This window comes from Tiliqua scincoides, chromosome 7 (assembly GCF_035046505.1).
Source record: "Tiliqua scincoides isolate rTilSci1 chromosome 7, rTilSci1.hap2, whole genome shotgun sequence".
NCBI classification, from domain to species: Eukaryota; Metazoa; Chordata; class Lepidosauria; order Squamata; family Scincidae; genus Tiliqua; species Tiliqua scincoides.
In genome coordinates this window covers 79,569,719-79,583,603 of record NC_089827.1, presented here as the reverse complement: position 1 = coordinate 79,583,603, position 13,885 = coordinate 79,569,719, and the positions used below count along the sequence as shown (strand labels likewise).

The 13,885-nt window shown below is 40.4% G+C and overlaps 1 protein-coding gene across 2 annotated transcripts in view; it reads right to left on the bottom strand.

Annotated features, from left to right (window-relative positions):
- RAP1B (RAP1B, member of RAS oncogene family) overlaps nucleotides 1–13,885 on the bottom strand; it is a 39,007-nt gene that overhangs the window by 9,014 nt on the left and 16,108 nt on the right. The window contains exons 2-6 of one of the 2 annotated variants that reach the window (XM_066633460.1): nucleotides 7,861–7,947; nucleotides 5,405–5,473; nucleotides 3,949–4,005; nucleotides 2,015–2,155; nucleotides 1,031–1,174 (exon numbers count right to left, since the gene is read on the bottom strand). In XM_066633460.1, the coding sequence (XP_066489557.1) occupies nucleotides 1,031–1,174; nucleotides 2,015–2,155; nucleotides 3,949–4,005; nucleotides 5,405–5,473; nucleotides 7,861–7,917 (468 nt within the window). In that variant the 5' untranslated portion in view covers nucleotides 7,918–7,947. Of the gene's footprint in view, nucleotides 1–1,030; nucleotides 1,175–2,014; nucleotides 2,156–3,948; nucleotides 4,006–5,404; nucleotides 5,474–6,528; nucleotides 6,585–7,860; nucleotides 7,948–13,885 lie in introns of those variants that run through there. The other variant, XM_066633461.1, reaches the window with a different exon arrangement.

Here is a 13,885-nt window from a genome sequence, read left to right as displayed (position 1 = left end):
ACATGGTACAGACAGCAGCCCAATCCTAACCCGCACTGGAACAGGCAGGCCAACTGGTCTGCCCTGTATCCAGTGCGGTATTGGGGCTGACTGTGATGCAACCCAGGGCAAGGGTCATGTGAAAACCCTGGGTAATGTGGCAGTGGCCCGAATGGGGCTACTTGGATCTGCGCCACCTAAAGAAGTGGTGCAGATCCGAGCAACCCAGCACTAGGCCAGGACTGCAGGGAGGGAGGACAGGATCCAGCCTAAGAGCCGAATCCTTGCATCACCCCCCTCCTGGGCCTGCCTGCCGCTTGCCCTCCCCCGTCCCAGAACACCTCAGTTCTGCCCTCCCCAAACCTCCGCACCGGACTCAACTGGCCGGCACGAGCTCACTGGTCCTGGGGCTTGCTCCAGCCATGGCAAGGCTGGCACACATCCTTGCACCAACCTCCCTGACTCTCAAGGAAGTACAAACGCGCCTGCAATACTCCCAGGCCAGTGCTGGCTCAAGGGCAACCCAGGATTGTGCCCTGAGAATTGCAGAACGGGGGACTGGTAAAAATCATGGTCCCTGTGCACAAATGGAGACACCATTCATTTGTAGAAGATACAATCCCATATTTTTTTTATAATAATAAGTTAAAAACAAACATCTTAACATGCAAGTTTGTAACAGTTCTACGTTCTAATGCTGAACCACTGAGAATGCATGCAGCACTTTTAAGTTTTAAAATAATCTGCAGCCCTGACCTAACAAGAGTTAGTTTATTACATCTATATCCTACTCTGAGTTCTGAGCTGTTTATACAGGAATCCTAAAGTACACCAAAGTCCTGTTGAGATCAAGGGGATTCATCCTTGATTCCAACAGGACTTGAGCTCAAATTCTCTCTGGCTTGAATCCTATGTTTCACTTTACAGTAGAAGAATATTATGGCCACTAAAACTCACAAGAATTCTTAGTAGTGGGGACATCAGATAAAACATCAGTAAACATCAGATAAAACAAATAAGTCCAGTTAAATGTTTCCAATATTTAGCTTACCTCATTAACATTTATCTTTGATTTTGCAGAAGATTCTAAAAATGCACAGTTATTCCACTGTCTTGCTAAGTTTTGTCCTTGTTCCTTTCCCACAACTCTTTCATCTTCCAAATCACACTTGTTGCCAACCAGAATCATTGGCACCTATGATAATAAACCTCAAATTTAACCACAGAGATTTAAAATACAGACTGAATTACTACTATGCAGAATTAGAAAGTCATTTCTGAAACTAGTCAGTTGCACTCAAAAAATATTCAAGACTTTAGGCTCCACTAAGGCTTAAGTGGCAGCTGGAAACTACCAACCCCAACAGCACCTTAAAACGGGGTGGAACGGGGGGGGGGGAGTGGAAAAGTGGGGGGGAAAGTGGGGGGGAAGTGGGGAAAAAGTGGGAGGGGAAGTGGAAAGTGGAAAACGGGGGGGGGGGAGTTCCAAAAGTGGAACGGGGGGGGATCCAACATGCCACCTGCCCCAGGTAAGTTCCAGTATGTCCACCGAAACATCATCAGGACAAGAAGCAGGTGGGGGTGGGAAGCAGGAGTGAAGGGCAGGATAACCGATGGGAGAATATGCCATGCCGCCTGCCCCTGATAAGTTCCAGTACAGCCACCAGAACAAGTGTTGGGAATGGAGGGGATGCAAGGGTAGGGGTAGCTGACACAATCTTATTTTAAGAGTAAATGTTAGTCTTAAAATACCCTTTATACTTTTGGATTTTTTCCTATTCCCTTGTTAAAACTTTGTAATTCAATGTGTGCTGCTTCAATTTAAATATAGCAATGGTAACAATGATTCTTTTGTTGAGTTGCCACATATAGGAAAGACTACAGGAAGTTGATTTTTCACCCAACCTCAGTTGTGATACATATATTAAGTCTATACTGTAGAGAACAGAGAACCTAAAAGCTACTGAAGAGAAGTTACATTTATAAAGAGAACTTCCATCAACGAGTTCCACAGAACATTTAGAATCCCACTTACATCATCAGTGTCTTTGACTCGAAGAATCTGTTCCCTTAAATCCTGCAAGTCATTAAATGTCGACTGTGCTGTGATGGAATATACTAAAGCAAACCCTTGACCATTTTTCATGTAAAGGTCTCTCATGGCTGTAAATTGTTCCTGTTTACAAACAGAAAAAACAAAAAGCTAAATGTTCAGGTTGATCAAAGTAGCCTGATTTAGGTACAAAGACTGATCACACAACCAATGTTTTTTAAAGTTCAAATTGTCTTTTTAAAAGTCAGTTTAATAATCTAACATGGGTTGTCCTGCTGTCTGGACCTGTAGGTATTTAGTGATACAGGCTGAGTATCCCTTAAACAGACCAGCTTGAAAATGGTCCAGTTTTCAGAATATTTGCATAAATATGAGATCTTAGCGATGGGACCCCAAATGTGTTCACACTTCAGAACAAAACACTTCACAAGAGCTCTTCTGCAGTTCACAATGTTCTGCCCACTCAGCTTCATTCTGTGTCACTTCCTGCAGCTCCAAGGGTCACAGTGCAACTGGCTTCTTCTGCTGATTTAGGCTGACTTGCTCCCCATAATGCACTGCGCTATGGTCAGGTGCCCAAAAAATCCCTACCAGCTTCCTCAGTGAGTAGAGCACCCACTTCCTCAATGGGTAAGAAGAAAAGTTTTTTTTGTTTTAAATAAATAATGTCCCTCCAAATGTCTAGATTTCAGAACAGGCCAGATTTTGGATATTTGGATAAGGGGCAATCAACCTGTACTTCATTAAAAAAAATCCTGAGGTTGTGCCTCACAATTCACTTAACAAGTGAGAAAAACAGGAACTAAATCATCATCAACAGTATTATCAAATACAATAAGTGTTAAAACCGGAAACTGTCTTTAGTTAATCATTTGAATTATTACTTTATTTTACCCTCATCCCATCTAGTCAATTTTTAAAAGAGGTATTTTGTGTTCAGAAATAAAAAGGCTTGTTACACTGACAGGTACAAATCCTATAGGTTATGTTTTTGATTAAAGTAATTGCAAAGGGTTCATAAGTGAAATGCAGATTGCTCTGAAAAAAGAAAGCACAAGCAAAAACTAATTTTTTACAACTGACGTTTAGTGGCTCATTTAACCCACAACTCAATGTCAGTGATTCACATGAAGGAGGATGGTCAATCTTCTGCTCAGTGTGAATGAAAGATTGTGCTCTGGTTACTCAGGCCAACATACATTTTGCTTCCTTAAACGTTACACCAATTCCTGGGTATATTTGGGGTGCTGATTCAAAAAATGGCATCCATTTTGCCCTATCACGTCTAGTTTTGGAGATATAGTATAGCCTCTTTAGTGAATGGTTCAAGCAGCTTCCTCATGACGAAGCCTACACCATCATACCAAACCACCATAAAGTTTGGGAAAAACTTTTCTGACCCTCAATTTTGTAGGCCTGTGTTATTTTCAATAGTAGCTTCGTGATAATGGTGCCTATCAAGATCTTGCACATGGATAGTAACTGCAGTGGTCGTTCAACCTGGATGAATGGACAACAAAAATGTCAATGAGATTTAGGACCCAATCCTATCCAACTCTCCAGCGCTAATGCAGCTGTGCCAGTGGGGTGTGCACTGCATCCTGCAGTGAGAAGGGGGCAATTGCAGAAGCCTCCTCAAGGCAAGGTAACATTTGTTCCCTTACCTCAGACTTCCATTGCAACTGCATTGGGACTAGAAAGTTGGATAGAACTGGGCCCTAAGTCTAAGTGAATGAGTGCAGTGGGAGGAGGAATAATTTATGTGTAGTTTACTGAACAGCGGCAATGCACTATAATTGGGGTCAGGACAGAATGGTAAACACTAGAATATTTTGAAACCCAATCTTTTGCTCGTCTAACACATTATATTTCTAAATTGACAACAGTACAATAATTGTAAGCTTTATTTCACATACCGTTCCTGCTGTATCTAAGATTTCAAGCATACATTGCTGTGAATCTACTTCAACTTGCTGTCAAAAGAACAAAAGCAATTTTTTGTTGAAATATAAACAATGACATTTCAAATACTCGTTTGCCTTTACACCAGTGTTTCTCAACCAGTGGTACGGGTATCACCAGTGGTACTTGAGGTGATGTCTGGTGGTACTTCTGGGACTCTTGGACACCTGCCGCTCAGCAGCAAGACCAGGAATGTGATGCAACAAATAGCAGCAGGAGGTTCGGTGGACAGAGCTCCAAAGAATGCTCAAAGATAATTTATAAAGGAGTTTATGATAAAATAGCAAAATAATTTTGCTTGGTTCAGGACTTATTTTGTAGTCAGAAATGCACTCTAAAAGGGAGAAGGAGAGGTAGCGGAAGGGAAGCAAGAAACAATGAGCAAGGTAGCGCCTGTTATCATTCAAGGTAATTTTGAAACAAAAAAAAGCCCTTTTACTAAATTCTAGAGGCCTATGTCTACTACTCCCAACTGTCTGGGGCCTGAGAGAGACAAGACCTAAGCAGGGCCAGTCTTCCCTATCCATTTTGCATATCTTCAGCTAAGACTGCAGCTGTGTCTCACAGATCCACCTAGTTCATTGTGCAAGAAGCTGGTGTTTCCCATTTCTTGACCTGCCTCAATGCCTCTTCAACAGCCTCATCATTCTCTGATAACCCCTTAACCAGATTCTCCTTTTCATTAGTTCCTTTCATCAGCCTCCTGTCTTGTCTGTCCACCTACTTTTCCTATGTTGCTGTGGGTCTGGGCTCCATGCCCTTTCATTATCCAACTTCCAGGAATATCTTCCAGGAATAATTTATGCTCCAGCAAGCCCCCCCCCCCAAAAAAAAATCTGGCTATTTCTTTTACATTAGAAAAACAAGCAACTTTCTGTTGACAAAAGCTTCATTATCTCAGCAGAATATTCATGAAAATCCCATGATATTTCATCAACTCTGGTAATCACTACCACAAATTTAAATGATCATCCCATTATTTGAGCACAATGGAGAAACGTGTATGCTTTAGAACTTAAGGCGACTATTTCATGGTATCACCATGACTCTTAATCCCCCCCCCCTTTCCAGGAATTTATTTCCATTCTTAATGCTCATTATTGTCAAACACAGCCCTGCTTCTGAACACATGCTCTTCACATTAGTTTCCTGAAATCCAAAGAGCCAGAGTAGAATGGATCAAGCTTCTAGCCAACTCAAGAAGGTACCCATTTCTTTCAGACTAAAAAGTCTGTGACCATTACCTTTTCATATTGCCAACTTTGTGCTACCTCTTGATCACATAACAGAGAGGAATATCAGTTTTGCTGCCATCTTACTGGTAGTTCTGGGTGGTAGAGTACTGCTTTGCCTATTACCAAATACACTGTTCACTTAAAAGTATTTTATAGCTCAAAATAATTCACATACCTTTCTGTAAGAGTCTTCTATCGTGGGATCATATTTTTCAACAAATATTCCTTGAACAAACTGTACTGTCTACAATAAAAACAGTATTTGCATATCAGCTCAGCGTAGATATAATTTTAATAAATACTTTTATAAAAAACGTACTATATAAGAAATTCAGAAGACATTCCAGAAAAACTAGTTGTCTTTAGGTTTCTGCTTTGATATTTCTTAGTTTCTTTAGAAAATTAGTATGGCCTGCTGTTTAATTTTGAACTATGGATGCTTCGGTTTTTAAGAATGAAAATGTAACCATATTTGACTGTGTCATGAATTATATTTCTAATTTTGATTGCCTTGAGCAATACACCCTCTTCACTAAATATGGTTGCCCCTCATCTTAGGCGCAGTTGACTTGTGTGAATTAAATGTGAGCTCAGCAAACCCAAGAACAAGAAAAAAAAACAATGTTTAAAGAGTGTAGGCACTCCACTCGCCATTCAGCTTGCAAACACTTGCCAGAGAGTGAGCCTGAGAACAGAGGAGGAAGCTGCTGTTCCTTCAGTCTTACTTCCCACCTGTCTCTTGCAATTTTTAAAGAGACAGTATCTATTTTTCCAATGTAAGGCAATTTTGAGCATACACAATTTTAGCTTTAGATGGGCTCTGGAACATAACCCTAATGTAACACAACAGGCAACTGCAGTGAAAACCTGAGACACACTTTCCTACCTTATAGTGAAGGTAAGATAAAAGGCAGCAGAGTTTCAGGTGTATGCGTGTTTCTGGTCCATGCACTATACAGACAATTGCCTGAAGCAGTAAGTCAAGAATGTGCACTGAAGTTTTATCTTAGTGCATTTATGCTCTTTCTGTCAAGCATCAGACGGCCCAGATCACATGATACTACAAAATGATACTATGAAACAATTTGCGATCCTTACCATACGTACACAAAATACGTACACGAAGCAATTCACTGCTTATATCTCGCTAGTATTTTAGCAATAGGTAATATAACTGGGATGGCCCCTGGATCTGGGAGTTTGTCATCAACTGTATGGTGTTGCTTTATGGTGGTAATGCTTACGCCATTATCACCATCTGCTATTACTAGTGTAAGAAAGTGCCAACAGCCAAATTACCAGACAGGCTGAGAGGTGTCCCCAAGGTGAGTGTGTGGGTCCCCCTGTTTCCACATTTTGTTTTCATACAAAAACAGAAAAAGAGGACTAATGTTGGTTTTATTTGCTAAATACTTGTTCTGAATACAGAACCCCCCCCTGCCCCATTTAAGACTTGCTGAACGGGTTACTAATTCCCTGTGACTTTTCTCAGCACATCCCAATTTAATGCACCCTCCGAAAGTAAGTACCAGAGTTTTAAGAAAATCTGCAGATCTGTACCAGAGTTTTAAGAAAATAGATCCAACCATGGCTTAACCATGCCAGTCTAGATAATGCTGATGCAAGGACAGGGAAGGAGTTCTAGTTTGCAAAGCAAGATAAACTAGGAAGTGAGAAGACTATTACTGCAAAGATCACTGCAGAAAGAGGCAGCTCAAGTTCCAGATCTTGACATTCAAATGTTTTAATTCTATAATCCAGATCATTGATTCTATCTGGTTTTATAATTTTTTTTAAATACTTGATGCATTCATTCAAGTTGTATTTGCAAATTTGTCCACAACTGCAGGACACTTAGTGCTGACACTGCATTTTAAAGAAAATAAAAAGATTTTATCCATCCTTAGCATGCTCATATTTATGAAGTGCTAACAAGTTGTATTCCCATTTAAAAGAACATGAAGCTCAGGTTCAAATTCATACTGAAGCTTTAGCATAATTTATTGATGCTGACCATTGACCTATTTCTCTGCTATCATCCAACAGAGATTCAAGAGGATATGAAGAAGCTTGATTGCATTTGTATACACCAATTTAATCTCAAGGTCCATCTCATAAGAGTGACAATTTGAATGCTCCAGTTTCATTGTAAGTAGAATATTACCTAACGAAAGCAAAACCAAAGCATCTGACCATCCAGAAAAACTAGGAAATAAAGCACTGTCTGAATTAATAACTGAACTAAGTAGGTAGGCAAAAATAAAATTAATTGAATAAACATGTACTGCATTTTTGTATATATACATACCAGCTGCCCCAATTGGTATTTTTACTTTTTTTAAAAATATATATTGGTCTTTTTAATATAGGTAGCAGAGATCATCTACTACTGTAATGACCTTCAGCAAGATGCCTTTTCTGTTTTGGATGGCATGCCAGCCATCTAGCATCTTTAATTTTAAGCATGCTTTTAACTTTAAGAAATGAAACCATAAACAAAATTGCAGGTGTCCTTCCTTTGTAATGCACAGAAGTCACTCATCAACACTCTTGCAATGAGAGTTACAGGTGAGATGTTCTTGGTTTAACACACTTACTAATGAGAGATCAATAAGCAAAAACAGTATTTACCAATGCAGACTTTCCGACACCTCCTGAACCAAGGACCACTAGTTTGTATTCACGCATGGTGGAGGTATAAAATCACCACTTCAATACCTACAAAAAAACACAAAAGAACAAGTTACACTGCAGCCACAGACTACTCAAAGTTTGGCTTATTAACAATACACAGAGAATATGAATACTGTTCCTACTACTAGTGCGTACAATCCTACACACCTACCTGGGAATAAACCCCATCTAACTCATGTATACTCATGTATAAGTCAAAAAAATTCATGCCTTAAAACTGATTTTGAGAACATGGGTCAACTTATACACAGGTCAATACAGTAAATTTTCTAACAGCAGCTACCTGGTGAAGTGTGAGTGGGACTGGGCTGAGAAGCAGGAGGGTGGGGAAAGAAGGATCAATTTTACTTACCAGTAATTGTTCTGAGGCAGCAACAGAAAACAATCTAAAAAAGATAGACATTTTAGCTCTTCTCCAAACAGGAAGAGAAGTGAAGGCACTTGGATGAATTGAAGTCTGTGTGAGGGCTGTGTGTACTCCTGACAAAGCCTAAAGCTCCCATAAGGAACTTCCTTCCTGTTTGGAGAAGGTAAAATGTCTCCATTTCTTCCTTTCTGAACATAAGAAGAGCCCCGCTGGATCAGGCCATAGGCCCATCTAGTCCCTGTATCTCATAGTGGCCCACCAAATGCCCCAGGGAGCACACCAGATAACAAGAGACTTGCATCCTGGTGCCCTCCCTTGCATCTGGCATTCTGACATAGCCCATTTCTAAAATCGGGAGGTTGCACATACCATTATGGCTTGCAACCCGTAATGGATTTTTCCTGCAGAAACGTATCCAATTCCCTTTTAAAGGCATCTAGGCCAGATGCCATCACCACATTCTGTGGCAAGGAGTTCCACAGACCAACCACATGCTGAGTAAAGAAATATTTTCTTTTGTCTGTCCTAACCCTCCCAACACTCAATTTTAGTGGATGTCCCCTGGTTCTGGTGTTGTGTGAGAGTGTAAAGAGCATCTCTCTATCCACTCTGTCCATCCGCTGCATAATTTTGTATGTCTCAATCTTGTCCCCCCTCATGTGCCTCTTTGGTTTTGCTGCTGCCTCAGAACAATTCCTAATAAGTCATTTCCAAAGAATTTCACCCACCTCTAAATTTTACTCCCAACTTATTCGAGGATCATAAAAAATTCCATTATTTTGGGTTCAGAAGTTGCCCTCAACTTATCTGTGTGATCCACTTACACTCGAGTATCTATGGTACTTCAGAGTGAACAAGCATAAAATTGCACTTTAAAGCTGAAATTCTGTACATATCTACCCAAGAGCAAGTTCCAGTGAACTCAATGGAGTTTACTTCTGAGTAAACATACACTGGATTGCACTGTAAAACGTCTAAACAAAGCTGTAACACAATCCTATCCTGTCCTCAGAAAGTATCATTGTGTTAAATGAGACTTACTCCCACAAAACCCATATAGGACTGCAGCCTTAGATGTTTTGTTGCAAAGTCAGTATCAATTTCTGATGCAAAAGGCCATGAAGTCTTTGTGGGGGCAGGGGTGGCAAGGGCGCTGCAGCAGTCGTGCCACCACCACCACCAAGGGGCTTCTTTACCTACTTCGGAAGTAGCACTGGCCTTCAGCAGGGTGAGGGGGTTCACAGCCCCTGCTGCAGGCCTCCTTGCTACTCCAAACAGCTCTTTTCAAAAATCACAATCTACTTCCAGGTTGCAATTGCAAAACCAGAAGTGGGTTGCAATTGGCAAAAAACTATTTGGAGGGAGGCTCACAGAGGAGGCTAGGAGCTCCTACTTCCCTGCTGGTCAGAGCTGCCACCCTGGTTGTGGCGCTGCCACAACTGCTGCAGCACCATTGCTGCAGGGCCACTCCCCTTAAGGAGCTTATTTAACACAACTTATTGTGAAGAAAGACAACAATGTTTAAGACGGATACTGGACACAAAGGAAACAATGGTAAAGGACGAAAGTAGGGGAAAGTGCAGCTAAACATCACAAAATTAGTTTCTTGTCGCTTCTTTTGCCCAAAAATAATGAAGTATGACTTCCATGTTCTTGACTTATGCAACAGTTTTTCTTAACTAAACAAGTTGCCAATATACACTATAAATGTATTTTAATATGAATCTACTTCAAGTTTCTTGCCTGAAAACTGCTATTTCCTTCCCCATAAGGCCTTGGTGGCATCTACACTGCCTGCCTTTAAGAGGTTCTTCTTTTGTCTGGCTTTCATTTTACTATGAGTTATTCTGCTGGCCTTTGGGTTGAATTCATTTTTGTTCATGCTGTTTGCTGGTTTCTGCTTGCTGTGCCCCTTGTTGCATTTTTATTTGGCTGTGTTGTGAAACTGACATTGTAAGTCACCTTGGTGACTCCTTTACTGGAATACACCAGCGAATAAACTAAAGTTTCAAAATTAAATAAACTTTGTATATGCTACAGGGTTTTATAGTTTCATTCCACAATGCAATGTACTCTTCAAATCAGTAAAGTTAACATGGAAATTCCATTTAGGATTTAAAGTGTAATTGCTCCAAAATGGTACTGTGTTGTGCATTGGTTAGATGGAGCCTACCACCAATGAAGACTCAGAACACACACAGAATTTATTGTATTAGTCTGTTCTTCTCTAAGGCAGCCTACAGTGCAATGCTCCAACCTAGCAGTAAGTGACTTCTATAATTGAATAGTTTGAAACTCAGATTCTACTCCTCATTTCCAAGCTGCACACATCAGTAGGTGGTAGGCATTCAATACTTTCTATAAGGATTTAAAGTTGATAAGATGCCCAAGGATGAAGACAGCGATCAAATTTTTAAAAAATGCAGACTAAACTTTAGAAAACTATATAAATGGGACTGAAGGTATTGTTACAGTACTACTTGCTAGAACATCTCCAAACTGAAAGTGCTTTTACAACACTAAAATCAACATAAATAAGACCTACCTCTTCAATATAAGGAACATCAGATTATCCCTGCTGTTCTGCTGCTGCAGTCAACAAACATTTTCCTACTGACCCTAGTAAGCTGTATAAGATTCATCAATCCTCTTCTTTCAAAACCAAGAAGCTACACCCAAGTGTCAGCTCAGCTATTCTTAAACACCTTGCTGCTGCAAATGATGAGATCCCTACCATTTCCTCATCAGTACCTATATACTAAGACAACTGATAAGTTTCCAATTATCTGGAAAGCAAGAGCAAAGCCTTACTTAGCTTTGTGCAAACGAACAAAAAATTGTGCTGCTAAGTGTGTGCAATGAATACTGAAGTGCTTCAGAATACTTCAACCAATTAAGGAGCATTTGGAAATCACTGTTTCGACTGCTGGAGAGAGAAATCTTAAAACATAACAAAACTAAGACAAGTTGCCAGATCTAAAGAGGAGCATGTCTGCATCAATTTTACTTAAAAGAGAAGGAAGCCTGAACCAAACAAAAAGGGAAGGAAGGATAACAAAGAGAAACCAGTAAAGATTTTTTTAGCAGTGGACAAATACATGTTCATGCTGGGTCTTAAATTATCTTAGAATTTATTATTTCAAAAGTTCTCCACCAAATGAACAGATCAGAACACACACTGCTTAGTTCCACAACCCAAGGAGCGTGTTGCCCATGGAAAGCAACAGTTATGAATCTTTTAGAATTCTACTTGATTTAATAAATCAAGAACTGGCAACTATACATTGAGTACAGCGGTTCCCCAGATACGTGCCTGCAGCTCTGAAGACATTTAATGCCAAGGTGATTCCCCAATTTTATGGAATTCCTCTTTGGATTGGGGCTCTAAACAATGCCCTGGAGTCTGTCCAAGGCAAATTTTTGCAAAAAATCTTGGGTCTACTGAACTGCATTGCTTATGCAGTCTTGTATTTAGGAACAGGTCAATCTTTGCTGGAAATCAGGGCCTGGCTGATGGTTATTAAATATTGGTTGCGCCTATATTACAGCTATGATCCTTAAAGCTTGCTCTTGTGTCTTGAACCCAGTCGGCCCCTGGTTTCAGCTGTCCTGGAAAAGAAAATTAATTCCACTGGGTTGTCTTTTGAATGCTTAGGCTTGCTTCCATTCCAAGAGGCGTTTCAAACATAGACTTCAGGATACTGAAAGAATCTTTATAGGATGGCAAACAGAGCATGTTCCCCATTAAGCTTGGAGATCGTATAGCTTATGGTAGAGTAGCCTCATATCTTTATTCATTGCACTGTTACCAAAAAGGGAGAGCTTTCTCTCTTGCTAGATTTAATGTGCTCCCGTATGCTGTTTTATTTGGAAAAATTTCATAAGACAGCCCATGGTGACAGGCAGTGCCCTTGCGGGTTTGGTTGTACTGAGACCACTGTCCACTCTGTTCTTTACTGCCCCTTTTATACTGATTCATCAAAGACATCTGGACCCCGTATTGAGGATTGGAGGAGGGTTTACTGATGTGGCAAAAATATGTTATCTTTTAACTGACTCATCTGATATGGTGGCAACTTTCTTGTATCAGCTTATTAAGCCAACCGATAAGAGGATTTGCTTCCTGAGTGACCTATTGTTTGTTATATATGCCAATAAAAGATTCTTTTCAATCATCCCAAACTTTTCAGCACCAGGACCCACTTTTTAAAATGACTATTGGGATCCACCTAGCTTTACAAGACTAAACACACACACATACACACCTTACCAGTTGTTCAAACCTCCATTTTTGTCCTTTTAATTATAGTGAGAGGGGACACCTTCTGGAGCATTTGTTGATCTCCACATTCATCAGATCAAGACCATTCTGGAGGCCATGTGTCCCCCTTCACCTGGCCTTGGATAGGAGCAGAAGAATGTTTGCCTACTCGCAAATAAACATGCACATATGGCTCACTTTCACTTTCCATAGGGCTCAATACTTGTCAGTTTAGAGGTGGGAACATCCTTCTCGAGAGCTCTCTGGGTCTGTGTTTATCAGATCAGGACCATTCTGGTGGCATTGTGTTCCTCTTGGTCTACCCTTTGAAGTCAACCAGGCACACTTGTCTACTCACAAGTAAATGCACACAGGCAGCTCAGTTTCACTTTCCATAAGGCTTCTCAGCCATGAGCTTGTTAGTTTCATGATCCAATCAGGTTGTGACCCACTGGTGGGTCATAACCCAGTCTGGGAAACACTGATCTATTACATACATAACTGGATAGGCCTGCTATAAAAAGGGAGCCTTTAAGAAAGAAAGAGGAAATATTATCATGTGAAATGCAATTCGGTTTTGCTATAAGAATACTTCAGCTACTTCAACTAGACAGACCTCATATCTGATTACCATTGTGGAGTGGGGTGAGTTCCAAAACAGGTTCCTGCACTGCAGCAAATTCACAGCACACATCTAGAAGTTACTGGATAGAAATACAAGCAATGAGGACCACATACAACACACACAGAACCATTCGTTTACTCACCACAGACACACTATGCAAGGGTACCTTTACATGCCTATGATATTGTACCAAGGAGCTATGCTACAGAAACTGGGAGATGGAAAACACCAAGGCAGAATGGTCCCACCTTCCTCCTACAGAATGCTGCTGTCACCACTTTATCACAATCCTGAAAGCTGTGAACATCTATGTGACTGGGGCATCACTATTTCTTACTAAAATGCTTCTGTCCTGTCTTGCTGTGCAGTGAGCGACATCCCCCTAAAGGCAACTAAAAAATCATTACACATAACAAAAACTATCACCACAGGTAAACATACATAACATGTTTATATGTTTAGCATGTATTATTTAAGTATAACAGCAAACAAAAAAAATAGTATAAAGAAAAGAATTATCAATTTTCTGCCCAAAAGCTTTTCATCAGTTTTCTGAACACCTTTACAAAGGGGCCAAAGACGGCTCCCATTATAGCGTTTCATAGTCTGGATGCTGCAACATACATTGGCCTGTCCCACACGCTCACCATTAGTGAAGGTACATGGGAAGAAAAAGAATCCTTTAATATTCCAACATCAAACTGTTTTA